At 37.3% G+C, this 20,351-nt stretch overlaps 2 protein-coding genes across 10 annotated transcripts; both read right to left on the bottom strand.

The window, feature by feature from the left end:
• Positions 1-1,512: 1,512 nt before the first annotated feature.
• LOC111864033 (syntaxin-18) lies at positions 1,513-3,332 on the bottom strand. Of its 5 annotated transcripts, none has more exons than XM_023850977.2 (2): positions 3,170-3,332; positions 1,513-2,857 (listed from the first exon to the last, which is right to left on the bottom strand). In XM_023850977.2, exon 2 carries the CDS (start codon positions 2,843-2,845, stop codon positions 1,859-1,861), a length of 987 nt encoding a protein of 328 aa, XP_023706745.1. In that variant the 5' UTR covers positions 2,846-2,857; positions 3,170-3,332; the 3' UTR covers positions 1,513-1,858. The 5 variants fall into 5 exon arrangements, with proteins under 5 accessions (XP_023706745.1, XP_023706746.1, XP_033607188.1 ...); XM_023850978.2 differs by having other exon boundaries at positions 3,242-3,332; XM_033751297.1 differs by lacking the exon at positions 3,170-3,332 and adding an exon at positions 3,051-3,161.
• Positions 3,333-6,780: 3,448 nt separating this feature from the next.
• On the bottom strand, positions 6,781-8,600 carry LOC111864035 (syntaxin-18). 5 transcript variants are annotated; one of them, XM_023850981.2, is made up of 2 exons: positions 8,438-8,600; positions 6,781-8,125 (listed from the first exon to the last, which is right to left on the bottom strand). In XM_023850981.2, exon 2 carries the CDS (start codon positions 8,111-8,113, stop codon positions 7,127-7,129), a length of 987 nt encoding a protein of 328 aa, XP_023706749.1. In that variant the 5' UTR covers positions 8,114-8,125; positions 8,438-8,600; the 3' UTR covers positions 6,781-7,126. The 5 variants fall into 5 exon arrangements, with proteins under 5 accessions (XP_023706749.1, XP_023706751.1, XP_033607190.1 ...); XM_023850983.2 differs by having other exon boundaries at positions 8,510-8,600; XM_033751299.1 differs by lacking the exon at positions 8,438-8,600 and adding an exon at positions 8,319-8,429.
• Between the last annotated feature and the right edge of the window lie 11,751 nt (positions 8,601-20,351).

Below are 20,351 nucleotides of genomic sequence, written 5' to 3'. Positions count from 1 at the left end.
CATGAAGGATGAGATTCATCAGATGTCCCTTAATAAATATCAGGATCACTGATTGAAAGTAGCTCAGATTAGTTCCACTTCATCTCTTCTCTCATTACCCTCATATGAAGAACTGAATTTTCATGCTGCATTAAAAAAATGTCACGAGAGTTCACCACTTCAACAGTACATATGGGTAAATAATCCTCAGTTGGCTATAGGAATCTGCAATTTTGTTTTTCTCTTTTATGTTGACAAAAGCAGCCATATTGTTTTAATGTAGAGTTATGTTGATATTATGTGGTGTCAAAGAAGGTGCGGGAAGACTGCACTCTGCCATGGATCAATGTGACAGATTGCTTTGATTTTGTTCGTTTATTATTGAAAGAAACTAGATAATGGCCCATTGAAAATATTAATATTGCAATCCTATATGGTGAGTGATTCCAGACAAATATAACTTGGAAATGGAAGTAGTAAAGTCAAGTATAAAAGACAAGTCCGTCCAACGTGACTATTTCAGTTTTCTCACTTGATAATTCACTAGCCTTACATGTTTCGATCCATTTGGATCATCTTCAGAGGCACAAAACACTTTTTTGAAACCACTATCACAACAGTTGTCATATCAAATACACATGTAAAGTCCAAGTACACAATGTTCCATCTATCAGTCACAGCAGCCTTTCTGGTTATAGAAATATTTAAAGTTGTTTTAAAGTTTTAAAAACTTTGTTAAAAATTAAAATTCATAAACCATATGGTTTGTGTCAATAACCTCTGTCATCTCTCTTCAAGGTGGCCGCGTTGTGCCGCCTATGTAACTTGAGTAAGGAGATTCTTAATATTGTCCGTTACGATTTCTTGGCCTGCTGTACTGTGTATGAATTTTAATTTCAAAAGTGTTTGGTGCCTCTGAAGATGATCCAAATGGATCGAAACATGTAAGGGTAGTGAATCATCAAGTGAGAAAACTGAAATAGTCACATTGGACAGACTTGTCTTTTATAATTGTAACTGTTAGTGTGATGGACCAAAATGAAACAAATCAAAAGTCAAGTCAAGGTTTATTACAATAATGGGATATGTGATTCATGCATAATTAGGCTATAAGATGGCTGCTGTTAAAAAGCTAATGGGCATTGCATCACTAATTAAAAAAAGTTAGGAAAGAGATCTGTTATTCATTACACATATTGCAATAATAAAGCAATTTTACTCTACAACTGATAATGATATCAGTGAATGTCCCAACAGTTTTGATGGACAAATTAAAAGAAATGTAGATAAGTCACATCTAATATATGTTACATCCTGCTTGGATCTACTACTGAGGTGCCTAATGACATCAGGCATACATATACACCACAAATGATATTCTGTTCTTGAATACACTAGGCATATACAGACAGAGTTTACTCAAAACATAGCCCATTGAAGCCAAAAGTAAACTGAAAGTATTGATATATGACATATTAACATATGTCATATATCAATAGGCTAATTGTGATGTGATGAAATGAATAAATGTAATTACACGAGTATAATTTATTTGAAGAAAAACACTGGCAAAGAACAAGTCACACATACTTGTCTTTCTGAACATTTATTTACAGAAATATGTTTCCCTTTTACTCTGCAAAGATTACTACATAAATGTGTGTGTGTATGCTTTTCTTTTCTAAGGCATTATAAATATCATGATTTAATAAAGCTATCATCTCCCAGTGTTTTAACAATAAATAATAAGTATTTTATACACCTGACACTCATTGCCTTAAATGAAGTGAATAAACATGCTATTCTCCAATGATCTGCACATCCACTTTAAAATGAACCATATTTATGTAAACATTTTTGAGAATTTTTTGCTGAGATTTTAATCATTGTACCAATCCAAAAAGAGTAAGGTAAATGACATTACAGCTAAGAAAAACAATATCCAGACCCTCAGACCAGCATTCCTTTGGATAGCCTGCCGTATCTGCTCATTGGCATCCTTAACATTCTCTGTTGTTCCAATTACTGTACTTGCAATCCTGTCTATGTCCTTATCCTGCTGCAGAACCTTCTCCGTAAAAATTTCTTGCAGTTCAGCAATACACACCACTTTACTTTCTATCTGCTTCACTTCCTCTGTCAAACTATTCAGTTCATTATATAACTGGGCATTCTCTGATTCAAACATCTGCATCTCCTCAGTGGAAAGCTGATCATCTTCTGAAAAGAGTGAAGGTTTGTCGGTAATAATGTTGGTCTCCAGCACTTTCCTTGGGCTGGAATTGTGACTACTCTGAGTTCTGTTCTCTTTATGATCTTTTAGGAAAATTTCTGAGTTACTATTACATATTACAAAATTTTCACCATATTTCTTAGACTCTGTCTCTAACTTTGACATTTTCTGGATCTCAAGAGCCCGTTTTACTCGTATAGCTCTCTGCTCAGAGTAAATCTTGCACACTGACTTTAAGTAACTCTCAACCAGGTCCAGGACTGCTTGCCTGTGTTCCAGCAACTGTGCGGAGCCATCCAACTTCTGAGACACTTTCTTGAATTCTTGGATTAAATAAGAACATGTGTTCATAATTCGCTGGGCCCCCAAGTCTATCTTGTCCCGTTCTACATCTGTCATCTGTGGAGTGTCTGACAGATGACTTGCAAAATTTAAATATGCTTTCCTGTGTTCTAGAAGAAAATCTCTCAGACGTGTTATCTGACCAAGAACTTCCTTTGCTCTAATAGTAAATTCACTCTTCTGTGTCCTGGTTCCAAAGATTCTGCTTCTGTCAGCATCGCCCACTCCAAAAGCCCTATTCCGAGTTCGAATAGTTTTCACACAGGCCTTAAATAACGTGGTTATATCCATTTTATTTCAAACCTGTAATGTAAGATCAAATTTATTATTAGCAACAAGCCATTTATTTAAGAAACCCGTTGTGTTAAATGGTTAAACAGAATTTTAATATCCTTGTGATTTTAAATTTATTACAGCATGCATCAAGTAACCACTTTACAATACGTCCATCACTTGTACATCCGGGCTTTTTTTAAATATATTAACCCCGACATAACTATTCCAATATAAGTGCTCTAGTCAGTTTCCAACTTCATGTTTTATTTCGTTTGCTTGCAGAAGCACAGACGAGTTTTACATTCAAAGTTATATCCTAATTATATATATTATAATAACCGTAAGACGCAATCTAGTATGTAACACAAGCAGCGAAACTCCACAATAAAAACTGAAGAGGTATCATTATACCGCACACATGCTGTCGTTAACATTGACACAACACGCATCACCATTTAACCCATTTAACCGATCTAACCCATCTAACCTATCAAACCCAAGGGTAAGTAACTGTCATAGGGGAAGGGGGAAACGAAGGATTTACTGCCATCTCTACGCCGTCGGATTGAACTAGATAGTCAGAACCAATCACAATACAACTATTGCAATATATTGAATCGCATTTGTGTGACCCAATGACCCCAATGACAGTACAACATTTGTTAAGGGTGTGATGGATCTGATGGCTCTGATCGCTCTGATATTGTGATATATTGTGATGTTTGCGGTAGGTGTGTGGTGATGTGTAAAATGTGTGTTTTAATCGGTTGATCAAGATGGAGTGTATTTGATTTTAAGTGGATTATTTGTTAGTGGCCTTAATTTTTTTTAATTCCCTTAGTGGCGGTTGGAGTCCAACTGGGTCCACTCGGCACGGCGGCCACTGATTGGCCTATTGTAGCTTGCCGCGGGTGATTATCATGATGGAGAATTTGGTGGATTGAAGATTGGCAGGGGAGACCGAAGTACTCGGAGAAAACCCGTCCCAGCGCCACTTTGTCCACCACAAATCCCACTTGACCAGACCCCGGGATCGACCCCGGGCCGCCGCGGTGGGAAGCCAGCGACCATGAGGGGTGAGCCACAACTGGCCCTCGCACTGCGACCTTCAATGATATATTGTGCTTCTCATTTGTATTAATATTACAGACGTACGTACGTTTTAGTGGGGGTAGGTTTATGCTGGCACGTCAGTATGTTGGTAACCGGTACATTACGGTTTTACATGATGAAAGCCACATAAGGTAAACTATAAGATGTACTGTCGAAAACACAGAAAGACTGCCGCAAAAACTGTGTGACGGTGGTGTAAGTTGCCCATGACAGTAGAGGTGTAAACTCGCCCAACCTAACCTATTATATGTCGATGTAAATGAGACACTCTCAGACAAGAGGCCCAGAATGCTGGGAGGAAAAAGAAGTGACATGGGGGAGCAAGGTACTTTGTGATGTTTGAGAATGGAATTATTTTCTGTAAGTTGGTAAATTATAGGAAATTGTGAAGTTTGATAGATAAGAATGGTTGTCTGCGTTATAGAAGTTGGACAGTTTTGAGGAATATCAAAGTTTATATATCATGCAGTTTTGAATGTGGGGATAGTGTGGGAGGTTAGAGGTTTTTGGGAATGTGAAGGTTTATAAGTATTAGAAATACTTAGATATGTGAGATATCTTGAAACATAGAATTGCTCATGGATACATAGTGATATGATGCACCAGTTAAACTAACTGAGCTGTGCCAGAATGTAGTTCTAGATGATAGCAACAGATAATTGATCTGTTATACGATACAGGTTACTTGTTATTAGAATATATTGGAAATTTGGGACTGCTTGTTGAGTATAGGGAATTTGTAGGTATAGGCACCGAAATGGACAGATGACCAATCTACTTATCAGAGGCAGCTTGGAGGCAAGTAGAATGTGTGCGTAGTGAGGAGCAAGGCCAAATTATTACAAGCCATCTGCTCATCTTTAATAAGTTCCTGTCAAATCTTTAATGGTGTGCATAATGTGTGTTTCAGTGGGTGCAGGAGGGAGGAGTAGATTTGATTCTATGTATGTGGTATGTGCCTACTGTTCAGGAGAATCCACACCCTCCCAGATAACATTATGGATCTGCATATGTGAGTTCCATTTGTGTGCTGGCACCATGATCTGCAGGTAAGAATGAAATAACTACTTGTGTTGTACATGACTGGAGACTGAATGTGGTAAATTATGCATTTAGAAAGACAAAAAGAAAGTACTGTCAAAACCATGTGTTCATCTCTCAGGAAACTGGGGCAGTGTGTGGAAGAGTGGTAATTTAACTCCAAGATTATGTGCAGTTCTCTAGACCTCCAGTGTTACTTATCAGATGTAGACCAGACCAGTCTTCAGGAACACTGAGCACTGTGACGTATAATGTTTTTAAGTTCTAGGTCCTTGGGAATTTTGAACAATCGGATGTGTGCAAAATGTTTCTGACAGCTTGATCCTGCAGTGACTTGGTCATTGATATTATGCCCCTGTTGTTATAACCTGAGATAACTGAACCAGGCCCTTCCCTGCCCAAATGCACGGTGATGTGAATCATGAACCCAATGTGGCAAGTTTTTTCTCCACCATGCTGTATTAGGTTATTGTAGGAAAATGAAAGTTATGTTGATGTGGGCTTCTCNTTTATGTTGACAAAAGCAGCCATATTGTTTTAATGTAGAGTTATGTTGATATTATGTGGTGTCAAAGAAGGTGCGGGAAGACTGCACTCTGCCATGGATCAATGTGACAGATTGCTTTGATTTTGTTCGTTTATTATTGAAAGAAACTAGATAATGGCCCATTGAAAATATTAATATTGCAATCCTATATGGTGAGTGATTCCAGACAAATATAACTTGGAAATGGAAGTAGTAAAGTCAAGTATAAAAGACAAGTCCGTCCAACGTGACTATTTCAGTTTTCTCACTTGATAATTCACTAGCCTTACATGTTTCGATCCATTTGGATCATCTTCAGAGGCACAAAACACTTTTTTGAAACCACTATCACAACAGTTGTCATATCAAATACACATGTAAAGTCCAAGTACACAATGTTCCATCTATCAGTCACAGCAGCCTTTCTGGTTATAGAAATATTTAAAGTTGTTTTAAAGTTTTAAAAACTTTGTTAAAAATTAAAATTCATAAACCATATGGTTTGTGTCAATAACCTCTGTCATCTCTCTTCAAGGTGGCCGCGTTGTGCCGCCTATGTAACTTGAGTAAGGAGATTCTTAATATTGTCCGTTACGATTTCTTGGCCTGCTGTACTGTGTATGAATTTTAATTTCAAAAGTGTTTGGTGCCTCTGAAGATGATCCAAATGGATCGAAACATGTAAGGGTAGTGAATCATCAAGTGAGAAAACTGAAATAGTCACATTGGACAGACTTGTCTTTTATAATTGTAACTGTTAGTGTGATGGACCAAAATGAAACAAATCAAAAGTCAAGTCAAGGTTTATTACAATAATGGGATATGTGATTCATGCATAATTAGGCTATAAGATGGCTGCTGTTAAAAAGCTAATGGGCATTGCATCACTAATTAAAAAAAGTTAGGAAAGAGATCTGTTATTCATTACACATATTGCAATAATAAAGCAATTTTACTCTACAACTGATAATGATATCAGTGAATGTCCCAACAGTTTTGATGGACAAATTAAAAGAAATGTAGATAAGTCACATCTAATATATATTACATCCTGCTTGGATCTACTACTGAGGTGCCTAATGACATCAGGCATACATATACACCACAAATGATATTCTGTTCTTGAATACACTAGGCATATACAGACAGAGTTTACTCAAAACATAGCCCATTGAAGCCAAAAGTAAACTGAAAGTATTGATATATGACATATTAACATATGTCATATATCAATAGGCTAATTGTGATGTGATGAAATGAATAAATGTAATTACACGAGTATAATTTATTTGAAGAAAAACACTGGCAAAGAACAAGTCACACATACTTGTCTTTCTGAACATTTATTTACAGAAATATGTTTCCCTTTTACTCTGCAAAGATTACTACATAAATGTGTGTGTGTATGCTTTTCTTTTCTAAGGCATTATAAATATCATGATTTAATAAAGCTATCATCTCCCAGTGTTTTAACAATAAATAATAAGTATTTTATACACCTGACACTCATTGCCTTAAATGAAGTGAATAAACATGCTATTCTCCAATGATCTGCACATCCACTTTAAAATGAACCATATTTATGTAAACATTTTTGAGAATTTTTTGCTGAGATTTTAATCATTGTACCAATCCAAAAAGAGTAAGGTAAATGACATTACAGCTAAGAAAAACAATATCCAGACCCTCAGACCAGCATTCCTTTGGATAGCCTGCCGTATCTGCTCATTGGCATCCTTAACATTCTCTGTTGTTCCAATTACTGTACTTGCAATCCTGTCTATGTCCTTATCCTGCTGCAGAACCTTCTCCGTAAAAATTTCTTGCAGTTCAGCAATACACACCACTTTACTTTCTATCTGCTTCACTTCCTCTGTCAAACTATTCAGTTCATTATATAACTGGGCATTCTCTGATTCAAACATCTGCATCTCCTCAGTGGAAAGCTGATCATCTTCTGAAAAGAGTGAAGGTTTGTCGGTAATAATGTTGGTCTCCAGCACTTTCCTTGGGCTGGAATTGTGACTACTCTGAGTTCTGTTCTCTTTATGATCTTTTAGGAAAATTTCTGAGTTACTATTACATATTACAAAATTTTCACCATATTTCTTAGACTCTGTCTCTAACTTTGACATTTTCTGGATCTCAAGAGCCCGTTTTACTCGTATAGCTCTCTGCTCAGAGTAAATCTTGCACACTGACTTTAAGTAACTCTCAACCAGGTCCAGGACTGCTTGCCTGTGTTCCAGCAACTGTGCGGAGCCATCCAACTTCTGAGACACTTTCTTGAATTCTTGGATTAAATAAGAACATGTGTTCATAATTCGCTGGGCCCCCAAGTCTATCTTGTCCCGTTCTACATCTGTCATCTGTGGAGTGTCTGACAGATGACTTGCAAAATTTAAATATGCTTTCCTGTGTTCTAGAAGAAAATCTCTCAGACGTGTTATCTGACCAAGAACTTCCTTTGCTCTAATAGTAAATTCACTCTTCTGTGTCCTGGTTCCAAAGATTCTGCTTCTGTCAGCATCGCCCACTCCAAAAGCCCTATTCCGAGTTCGAATAGTTTTCACACAGGCCTTAAATAACGTGGTTATATCCATTTTATTTCAAACCTGTAATGTAAGATCAAATTTATTATTAGCAACAAGCCATTTATTTAAGAAACCCGTTGTGTTAAATGGTTAAACAGAATTTTAATATCCTTGTGATTTTAAATTTATTACAGCATGCATCAAGTAACCACTTTACAATACGTCCATCACTTGTACATCCGGGCTTTTTTTAAATATATTAACCCCGACATAACTATTCCAATATAAGTGCTCTAGTCAGTTTCCAACTTCATGTTTTATTTCGTTTGCTTGCAGAAGCACAGACGAGTTTTACATTCAAAGTTATATCCTAATTATATATATTATAATAACCGTAAGACGCAATCTAGTATGTAACACAAGCAGCGAAACTCCACAATAAAAACTGAAGAGGTATCATTATACCGCACACATGCTGTCGTTAACATTGACACAACACGCATCACCATTTAACCCATTTAACCGATCTAACCCATCTAACCTATCAAACCCAAGGGTAAGTAACTGTCATAGGGGAAGGGGGAAACGAAGGATTTACTGCCATCTCTACGCCGTCGGATTGAACTAGATAGTCAGAACCAATCACAATACAACTATTGCAATATATTGAATCGCATTTGTGTGACCCAATGACCCCAATGACAGTACAACATTTGTTAAGGGTGTGATGGATCTGATGGCTCTGATCGCTCTGATATTGTGATATATTGTGATGTTTGCGGTAGGTGTGTGGTGATGTGTAAAATGTGTGTTTTAATCGGTTGATCAAGATGGAGTGTATTTGATTTTAAGTGGATTATTTGTTAGTGGCCTTAATTTTTTTTAATTCCCTTAGTGGCGGTTGGAGTCCAACTGGGTCCACTCGGCACGGCGGCCACTGATTGGCCTATTGTAGCTTGCCGCGGGTGATTATCATGATGGAGAATTTGGTGGATTGAAGATTGGCAGGGGAGACCGAAGTACTCGGAGAAAACCCGTCCCAGCGCCACTTTGTCCACCACAAATCCCACTTGACCAGACCCCGGGATCGACCCCGGGCCGCCGCGGTGGGAAGCCAGCGACCATGAGGGGTGAGCCACAACTGGCCCTCGCACTGCGACCTTCAATGATATATTGTGCTTCTCATTTGTATTAATATTACAGACGTACGTACGTTTTAGTGGGGGTAGGTTTATGCTGGCACGTCAGTATGTTGGTAACCGGTACATTACGGTTTTACATGATGAAAGCCACATAAGGTAAACTATAAGATGTACTGTCGAAAACACAGAAAGACTGCCGCAAAAACTGTGTGACGGTGGTGTAAGTTGCCCATGACAGTAGAGGTGTAAACTCGCCCAACCTAACCTATTATATGTCGATGTAAATGAGACACTCTCAGACAAGAGGCCCAGAATGCTGGGAGGAAAAAGAAGTGACATGGGGGAGCAAGGTACTTTGTGATGTTTGAGAATGGAATTATTTTCTGTAAGTTGGTAAATTATAGGAAATTGTGAAGTTTGATAGATAAGAATGGTTGTCTGCGTTATAGAAGTTGGACAGTTGTGAGGAATATCAAAGTTTATATATCATGCAGTTTTGAATGTGGGGATAGTGTGGGAGGTTAGAGGTTTTTGGGAATGTGAAGGTTTATAAGTATTAGAAATACTTAGATATGTGAGATATCTTGAAACATAGAATTGCTCATGGATACATAGTGATATGATGCACCAGTTAAACTAACTGAGCTGTGCCAGAATGTAGTTCTAGATGATAGCAACAGATAATTGATCTGTTATACGATACAGGTTACTTGTTATTAGAATATATTGGAAATTTGGGACTGCTTGTTGAGTATAGGGAATTTGTAGGTATAGGCACCGAAATGGACAGATGACCAATCTACTTATCAGAGGCAGCTTGGAGGCAAGTAGAATGTGTGCGTAGTGAGGAGCAAGGCCAAATTATTACAAGCCATCTGCTCATCTTTAATAAGTTCCTGTCAAATCTTTAATGGTGTGCATAATGTGTGTTTCAGTGGGTGCAGGAGGGAGGAGTAGATTTGATTCTATGTATGTGGTATGTGCCTACTGTTCAGGAGAATCCACACCCTCCCAGATAACATTATGGATCTGCATATGTGAGTTCCATTTGTGTGCTGGCACCATGATCTGCAGGTAAGAATGAAATAACTACTTGTGTTGTACATGACTGGAGACTGAATGTGGTAAATTATGCATTTAGAAAGACAAAAAGAAAGTACTGTCAAAACCATGTGTTCATCTCTCAGGAAACTGGGGCAGTGTGTGGAAGAGTGGTAATTTAACTCCAAGATTATGTGCAGTTCTCTAGACCTCCAGTGTTACTTATCAGATGTAGACCAGACCAGTCTTCAGGAACACTGAGCACTGTGACGTATAATGTTTTTAAGTTCTAGGTCCTTGGGAATTTTGAACAATCGGATGTGTGCAAAATGTTTCTGACAGCTTGATCCTGCAGTGACTTGGTCATTGATATTATGCCCCTGTTGTTATAACCTGAGATAACTGAACCAGGCCCTTCCCTGCCCAAATGCACGGTGATGTGAATCATGAACCCAATGTGGCAAGTTTTTTCTCCACCATGCTGTATTAGGTTATTGTAGGAAAATGAAAGTTATGTTGATGTGGGCTTCTCTGGCATAGTATTCATACCATGTAAACGAATTTCCCTTGAATCCACTGGTACTAATTGTACAAGTATTATTATTATTTGGGCCCTGTTAGTGAAACATGTAGGTTGTACAGTTGTGTTTATTGTGTTGTCGCACTTTTTGGAGGTTNCCTACTGTTCAGGAGAATCCACACCCTCCCAGATAACATTATGGATCTGCATATGTGAGTTCCATTTGTGTGCTGGCACCATGATCTGCAGGTAAGAATGAAATAACTACTTGTGTTGTACATGACTGGAGACTGAATGTGGTAAATTATGCATTTAGAAAGACAAAAAGAAAGTACTGTCAAAACCATGTGTTCATCTCTCAGGAAACTGGGGCAGTGTGTGGAAGAGTGGTAATTTAACTCCAAGATTATGTGCAGTTCTCTAGACCTCCAGTGTTACTTATCAGATGTAGACCAGACCAGTCTTCAGGAACACTGAGCACTGTGACGTATAATGTTTTTAAGTTCTAGGTCCTTGGGAATTTTGAACAATCGGATGTGTGCAAAATGTTTCTGACAGCTTGATCCTGCAGTGACTTGGTCATTGATATTATGCCCCTGTTGTTATAACCTGAGATAACTGAACCAGGCCCTTCCCTGCCCAAATGCACGGTGATGTGAATCATGAACCCAATGTGGCAAGTTTTTTCTCCACCATGCTGTATTAGGTTATTGTAGGAAAATGAAAGTTATGTTGATGTGGGCTTCTCTGGCATAGTATTCATACCATGTAAACGAATTTCCCTTGAATCCACTGGTACTAATTGTACAAGTATTATTATTATTTGGGCCCTGTTAGTGAAACATGTAGGTTGTACAGTTGTGTTTATTGTGTTGTCGCACTTTTTGGAGGTTGATGACAGTTACAAGTAGTGTGTAGAGTTTGACTGGATTTCTTTAGACTTGATTGAGTTTGATGCTGGTTATGTACAGTAGCTTATTCTAGTGAGAGGAACAAAGTAAGTATTCAGTGGCAGGTTGAGATGTGAGGTTAACTGGAGTATGTTGGACAGATTACCCTCGTCTTGATTAATGTTTATGAAGCATGTCATTGAGCATCTTATCATCCCATAACTGTGCAGAAGTAATGATGAAATTTAGTTTAATGGAATGAATTTAGCAATCAGGTATTAATATTGTCCCTTGATATTACTGAAAATGCGCTCATAACATTGCCTAGTATTTCCATTCTCTTCTACTAGTGTGAAGATTATATTGCTCATAATGATTATGTGTGCTTATACATAACATCTGTGAATGCAGTTGTCCTCAGTTTTTGTTTATAATAGAGACATGCTTGTCGTGGTCCTAAACCTTAGTGAAGGCATTAAGTGACTGATTGAATGCTAAGAAGTAGTGCTGCGGCAGAAGAATGTGAAGGTTGAAAGTCATGGTCCCGGAGATGTTTGTTGGATAATAATAATAATAATGATAATGATAATAATAATTTTATTTAACATTCATCACAGTTACAAATTATAACTCTCGAACAAGTCACATACATTACAACTTTCCAGTCTAATTGGCCTCCTGTCCAATTGATTGAACGTCATCGTATATCACATAACAAAACATTCAGTTACAATTAAAATCACACTCTCGGTATAATTAAAATATATTAGGTACAATCAAATTTACGACTTTCTTCCATTGTAAAAAACAAGGTCATCTTACTATATATATCTTAATTACCACCGTCATATTCTTAAACTTAAAACCTATTATATCAAAATAATCCACAAAAGATAAAATTCAATTTAGATAACGATTAAATAATTGGAGTGCAATCTCTTTTAAGACTTCCATTCCCTTTATAGGCTGAATCATATTAAAAACTTCACCTAATTACTAGTCATTTTATTTACACTTAAATCTATTTATCAAGGAGAATCTTGTTCGTTTAACTGTCCTTCTGAGACGAACTCATGCAAATTATACAGTGGGTGTTCCAGTCAATATCTTTTGAGTCTATGCAGGAATTCTCTATCTGCTTTTACCTTTCTTAGTTCCAAAAGCAGTCTATTATAAAGCTTAATAGCCATATTTGTAACACCCCTCTCATATGTTAAGGTATTATAACTTTGCACATGAAGGTCTTCTTTCTTTCTTGTGTCATACTTATGTAGGTCAGAGTTTTTTATGGTGTAAATGTTATATTTCTTGAAATAACGTAACACCTCTAAAATATACAAAGATGTTACCATTAAAATTTTTAATTTTCTAAATATAGGTCTACATGATGTTCTTTTTGTTACCCCTTTCATTATTTGAAGAACCCTTTTTTGCAAAATCAGAATTTTTTTACTTTCACTTCCCCCCCCCCAAAAAAAAATCAAACCATAAGTTATTTGAGATTGGAATTTAGCAAAGTACACATTCCTAAGAACTTGTGGGATTACTTCGCCTTTCAAAGCTTTAATGATGTAACACAGGTTACTGAGCTTTGTACAGACCGACTTAATATGAATGTTCCATTTTAATTTGTGGGTTAAATTAATACCAAGAAACCTAAACTGTGCCGTATAATTAATTATTATATTTTTAAAGGTAATTACTGGCTCAATGCTATCTTGTAGTTTATTCACATGGAAATACATTGCTGTAGTCTTCTCATTATTTACTACCATATTATTCATTGAAAACCAAGATTCAAGTTGCTTCATTACCTTATCTATTTTGTCTTGAAGAATATTTTTTGTTCTTTTCTATTATCAGTATACTGGTATCATCTGTAAATAGCACCACTTCCCCGTTAGTTATATGGAGGGGTAGGTCATTTATGTAAATCAAAAACAAAAACGGGGCCAAGGTTGGCCCTTATGGGATCCCTACCTTTACATTCCTTATTTTTGAATTAAAATCAGTCATACAATCTCTGTTGCCCTTAGAAATTAATTCCACATATTGTGCCCTCAGTGTTAGATATGATTTTAGCCAGGCATTAATTTGCCCTCTTATCCCATAATGCTCTAATTTTTATAGCAAAATATCGTGGTTAAAAACATCATAAGCCTTTGTTAAATCAAAGAAAATACCCACTGGTAGTAATTTCTTACTCAAAGCTTCTGGTATCTTCCCAATAAATGACTGACACGCTGATATTGTTGATTTATCTTTTTGGAATCCATATGGTTTTTCAGTTAATATTTTAAATTTAGCTGTAAAGGACAGCAGTCTATTGTATACTATTCTTTCCAAGATCTTTGAGAATACTGAGAGCACCGATGTAGGTCTATAGTTACTCGCTTCATGTTTGTTTCCTTTTTTGTAAACTGGCTTGATCTTTGCAATTGTCAATACCCCCTTGATTTATTGATTCATTAAATATAAAATTGAGTGGTTTTTTATACTTGTGATGCATATTTTTATAAGAAAATCTGGGATTCCATCAGCTCCCACTGAGGCTTTGTCCTTTAATTTAGATGCTTCTATGACAATTTTTTCTTCTGAGATTGGCCAAAAATACATTGAATTTGGGTTTCCTGTTACAACTTTCTTTAATTATATTTCTTTGGTCTTACTCTTGTTTTTCTCCATGAGTTCAACTTTGTCTATAAAATATGAGTTCAGTGTGTCAGCCACCTCCTGGGGGTGGGATATTTTCCTATTATATCCTTGTAACCTAATCTCCTGGTCATCCTTTCCTACTTTGCCCATTCTTTTATTTATTATCTGTCATATTATTATATTTGGGTTAGATGCCCCTTCGATCCATTTATCATTTTGTCTCTTTTTTGCTTCTATAATAACCCTTCTATATATCCTTTGATAACTACTGCTATAGCTTGCTATTTTAAATTGTTTAAAAACCCCATTTTCTGGCAAGATATTTTTATTCCTTTTGATATCCATTTCTTATTCTTAGTATTTCTCTTTATTACTGATTTCAGTGGAAATACTTGATTAAAATAGTCTAAGAATTTTTTTTTATAAATTGCTTATATGTCTCATTTACACACCTTTCCACATATATTTCCCCCCAGGATTCACTAGTCAACAAAGTTATAAATTAGCAATATTGTCCTTGGTATACTTTCTTTTTAAAGCTTTTTTTCTCTCATTATTTATTACCTTTGTCTAATAATACCCATCAAATCGGGGCCAAATGATCCGAATATCCCATATTTATAATTTCAATGTAATTCTTGTTAAACTGTCTATTTAACACCAACATATCTAACAGTGATTCTGAGCTACTAGTAACTCATGTTGGACTGGAGAGTATATTTATTATATCATAAGATACTAACAAATTTTTCAATGACTGGACCTGCTCATTTTCCTGGAGCAGGTTTATATTCCATTCTCCACAGATTATTAATATTTTCTTGTTTTTGTGTATTCTCTCAATGAGAGATTCGAGTTTCTTCAAAAATGTTTTCACATCACCTTGAGATGATCTGTAAATACATATCAATACCCATTTAAATTTTTCAATTTCCACACCTGATATCTCAAAGTTTTTTCCACTACAGAGTTCATTTAAAAATGTGACTTCCCTTAGGTTCACCTCTTTGTTTACAAATATACATGATCCGCCACTCTTACTTTGCTTTCTACAAAATTTACTAACCAGTTTAAACTTATCTATTTCTACCAAGGTTAGTGAGAATTCATCCAACCAATGTTCTGTAAAGCACAGTCTCTTTACTTCCTGCAAGCTAGAATTTAAAAGTACTGTCAATTCTATGCACTTATTCCATAGACTCTGAACATTATGGTGTAAGATTGTAAACATATTATCTTTTAAATTCCCTCTGGCTTCCCTTTACTTAAACTGTTACTTATGTTTTCCCTTGTTATTTCCATAAAAAATCTGAGTTCCTTTTCTTTGGAACATTTTGGGGTCGTTCTACTTGGGTTGTTATCTGTCTATCACACGTCAAACTTTCCCCAACCTGCTCTTCATTTACATGTCCATCACCATCCTGGGCTTCCTGGTTAGGCACATTCTGGTCGTCCACTAAATCATCCTCATCACTGGATCCCATTATTTCTTCTTTCCTCCATTTCCTCTCACTTGGTGTTGACCTTTTCACATATATGTCCTTTGTTGCCTTCACAATCTTATTAGCAAGACTCTCCTTACCTTTTCCATTAAGAGGCAGTCCGTGGTTAGTGAACAATTCCCTTTAATTTTCCACCTCAGTCAGCTTGAGGTTATCAGATACTTTTAGATGTTTCTTCTGTTTCGTATTAAAGTCTTTTACAGCATTGTTTACGCCGGGCCATTCCAGAAGATCATATTTATGTGGGACATTTATTACAGCCACATTTGTGTGGTTAAGTTCATTTACAAACCTTTTCATCTGCCAGAGGCCATATTCAGTTTCATTTTTTGCAACATCACGGGTACCTCCCAATACAGTACAAACATCTTTTTTTGTAAGTGCTTACTGATAAGCACACTGCATTTGTTATCTCTTCCATGTTACCCGACGGTTTCACTGTTCCCATAACATCAAAGCTCTTCCCAAGCCTTTGTTGAACCACATTTGTTATTCCCCTTGCTTGGCTATCGCCTAAAATTAGTACTCTGCTTTCGTACCTCTTGCCTTCCTCCTTCTTAATTAACTTTTTGTCATAAGTTCGTGCATATTCTCGTATGTGTTGTACCTTTTCGTTACCCCCCTCCTGCCTTTCGAGTCGTTTAAATCCATTATTAATGACTGGGTACACATATTTGACCATCCTCTGCTTGTCACATGTAGCTTTACCTTCGTTCAATTCCATCTTTACCAGTAAGAAATCTTCACTTCTTATAGCATCTTCAATAATACTATCAATTTTTCCTATTATTTCCATAACCCTTTGATGCATAACCTCTTATGCAACCGCTTGAGGTTACCTGTATCTGCTTGACCAGTTCCTTCATTTCTTCGTGTAAATTGACTAATTCTTCTTTATCCACATTTATTCATTCTTTATTGACAAATTTACCATCAGTATCTATGGTTAATAATGCTTTACACTGAAAATACTTAATCTTTTCACTCATGGAACAAGCACAAACTATTCCATCCGGCGCCATGATATACTACATAGATGTGATGTATAGTCAGTTGAATCGACCTGTGATCCAAATATCTGCTTATTGATACCTCCTGTTTTAATGTTATTCTGCCATGAGGTGTTCCATCTTGCAAGGATCCACTTTCCAGGAGGTTTCCCCACAGAAAATTTGGTATGAATGTTTTGTGTCCTGTAATGCTTCCTACTTGTGAGGCTACCGAAGTGGGTATAGTTAGGTCAGTGTCCTGAATTGCTGAGATGTGATCCTTCTTAGGTTTAAATATCTTTCTGATAATTTTGTTTGTCTTGTGATGAGTAGGTAATAAATATGTGACACCATGGAGTTAGGTGGTGTGATGAATGAGAAATATTAATGTTTGTGACCCAAGTTAGAATGGTTTCTGTTATGGAGCATGGTGGTTTCATACTGTTAGCTTCGGGTGTTTGAGTTGCATTGCATGTAATTCTTTTAATCATAAGAGCTCTAAGGACCCTGTGAGAGTCGAAGTAGTAGTTGTCTAGTATCCAACACTGTGGTGCATAAATCACAGAGTTCCATGTAACATTAAGGATGTGGCCTCACATACATTCTTCCCCTAAGCATGATAACTCTTAGAACTGATTCCACTTCAGTTGTTTTCTTACTGACGTCAATGTCAGGCTCTTTGTGAAGAACAAGAAGAGAGAGAAAAATATCGCCATATGTCCGCAAAAACAGTATGACTTAAACGTTACGATTGCAGCAACCTACCTTAATAGGACATATACCTGTATATAGTTCTTAATTACATTTTAATTATGTAACTTATCTCATTTGAAATCTTTACCCTTTATTTCATTTCATGTTTTATATTAATACACTGAAGTGCCAAAAGTCATGGGATAGGTACGTAGTATCATGTAGGACCCCCTCTAGCCCGGCGAAGTGCAGCAACTAGACGTGGCATTGATTCCACAGGTGGACAGAAGATCTCTGGAGAGCTGTTGAGCCATACCGTCTGGATAGCTGCCCACAGCTCCTTGGTATTTGTAGGTGCAGGATTTTGAGTGAGAATGGACCTCTCCACCACGTCCCATAAATGCTCGATTGGGTTCATGTCGGGCGAATGTGGTGGGCACACCATTCGTTGGAACTCTCCAGAATGCTCCTCGAACCAATTCTGGACAACTCTGGCCCTATGACACGGTGCGTTGTCCTGCTGGAATATCCCATCATTGTGGGGCTACATGAAGTCCATGAAGGGCTGCAAATGGTCACCAAGCAGTGTAACGTAGCGGTCACCGATCAATGACGTGTTTAAATGGACGAGCGGACCCAACTCATGCCACGTGAACACACCCCACACCAGTATGGAACCACCACTGTGTTTCCTGTGTTACACAACGACTAGGAAGTGTTTTCCCTCTGAACCGTGAAACTGAAGTATGTGTGAAGGAAGAATACACCATTACGTACATTTATTGATTTAATGAAAATAAGTGCATATAAGAATAGTGGGTGTGTAGTGAAAGACCATGTGTCTTTGAGGTTAATCTTGCACTATTATTCATAATCTCGTATGAAATATATGCAGTGATTTGCACAAAATGTGTTGTAGTGGTTATGTGGATAGAAAGTGAATTATATTTTATGAGTAATACAAAACTCCAACCAAGTCACAAGTATTCTACTCACAATCAACTTTTATTTCCTGTCTTACAAGTGTTCAATGTGGCCACCACCTGCAGCACGGGTAATATCAATGCGATAAAAAGAGAATTCCTCCCAGGCGCGTATCAGCATATCACGATGCACTGAGTTAATCGCTGTTGTTATTCGATGTTTAAGGTCATCAAGTGGGTAGTGGTGGAACATAAACGTGATCTTTTACATATCCCCACAAGAAGAAATCACACATGGTGAGGTCTGGGGATCTCACAGGCCAAGCCCCCTTCCGACCAATCCATCGCTGGGGCACTTTTTCATTTAAAAAAGCTTGGGCCATCAGGTGCCAATGGGGCGGTGCTCCATCTTGTTGAAAAATGAAGTCATGCGAATCTGCTTGCAGTGAAGTGAAGAGCCAGTTTTGGAGCATATCGAGATAGGTTTGTCCTGTAATGGTGTTTCCTTCAAAGAAAAAGGGACCATAAACTTTGTCCTGAGACACAGCACAGAAGACGTTCACCTTAGGGGAATCTCTTTTGTGCTCAACTGTTTCATGTGGGTGCTCTGTTCCCCAAATACGCACATTGTGACGATTGACTGTGCTGCTCAAGTGAAAAGTCGCTTCATCACTAAAAATTAAACGTGAAACAAAGGTTTCTCTTCCATCATCTCCAGCATCGAATCACAAAATTCCATCCACTTCCTTTTGTCATTGGTAAGTGCCTGAACGAGCTGCAGTCTGTATGGTTTCAAATGTAGATGTACTGTTAGTATACACCAGACAGTGGACTGAGGGATCGCAAGCTCACGGCTAGCTCAATTTGTTGACTTCCGCGGGCTCCTCTCAAACACAGCACGGATTCTCGCCACTTTTTCCTCCAAGACTCGTGGTCGTCCTGGACTTTTTCCTTTACACAAACACCCACTCTCTTGAAACTGTTGAAACCACTGTCGAATGTTCTTAGGACAGGGCGGATTAATGCCGAATCGCCTTTGAAAAGCACGCTGCACTGTGACAACTGAATTTGTTTTCGTGAACTCGAGAATGCAGAACGCCTTTTGCTGAGGACTCGCCATTCTGAGGGTAAATGAACAACTGAACGTTGCCGGAAGAAAGACGCGACTTCAGCGCCCCTGTGGCAGCCATTCACAACTTAGATAACTCCTCTTTCAAATGGTTACTGACTCATTCCATGACAGTGCTTGAGAACTGAAGCAATGTGTCATGAAATTGGTTCATTCTTTTTGAATAACCCAGTATATACAGTGATGTGCAGTGTGGTGTTGTACTGACTTAAAGAATGTTAAGATTTCCATTCACCCACGATGGATTCAAAAGTTTCCATACATATCTTGCTTTGAGATGAATAATACACGCTTCTAACGGTGGTATGCCAAGTGAAACACACGTAGTCATTTGTGTTATGCTGGCAATCCTGTTCAATGACATTGTGTAAAATGTGCACAGTGGTGTGTAGAGTATGTGTTATAGCATGAAGAATGATGGCAGGTGATTTGTTAGAAGTGTATTTTGGTGTGATAGGCAACAGATTGCATTCTTGCCATCTAAACACGTGTTAGTAGATAGTATACAGCACGAGGGAATTATTTTCTTTCCATCTATAAAGTGCTTTCAGAATCACATTGTGTACAGGAAAGCATGAATTGTTACAGAAGATGTTCTTGTAATTGCATTTTATTGTCTAGTCTAGAACATATATAGTGAAGTGTTTGTTTTGTGTTTTAATGCTTAGAAGAGTGTCGAATGATATTTTCTTATGTCCAAATCATAATCATTGATTTCCCTATCTAATATTTGAGCACTAGTATTGTGGGGTGGATACCTTTCATATGAAGTATATGTATATGCTTCACATATATCGAAAACCATAATAACGTTAATAATGGG

This window comes from Cryptotermes secundus, unplaced genomic scaffold (assembly GCF_002891405.2).
Source record: "Cryptotermes secundus unplaced genomic scaffold, Csec_1.0 scaffold303, whole genome shotgun sequence".
NCBI classification, from domain to species: Eukaryota; Metazoa; Arthropoda; class Insecta; order Blattodea; family Kalotermitidae; genus Cryptotermes; species Cryptotermes secundus.
Note: the sequence above shows the minus strand (reverse complement) of the source record. Positions and strands in the feature narration are given on the sequence as shown.

Bases quoted from the DNA above. Each gene is read 5' to 3' on its own strand.
- LOC111864033 (XM_023850977.2), bottom strand. From the start codon at position 2,845: ATGGATATAACCACGTTATTTAAGGCCTGTGTGAAAACTATTCGAACT.
- LOC111864035 (XM_023850981.2), bottom strand. From the start codon at position 8,113: ATGGATATAACCACGTTATTTAAGGCCTGTGTGAAAACTATTCGAACT.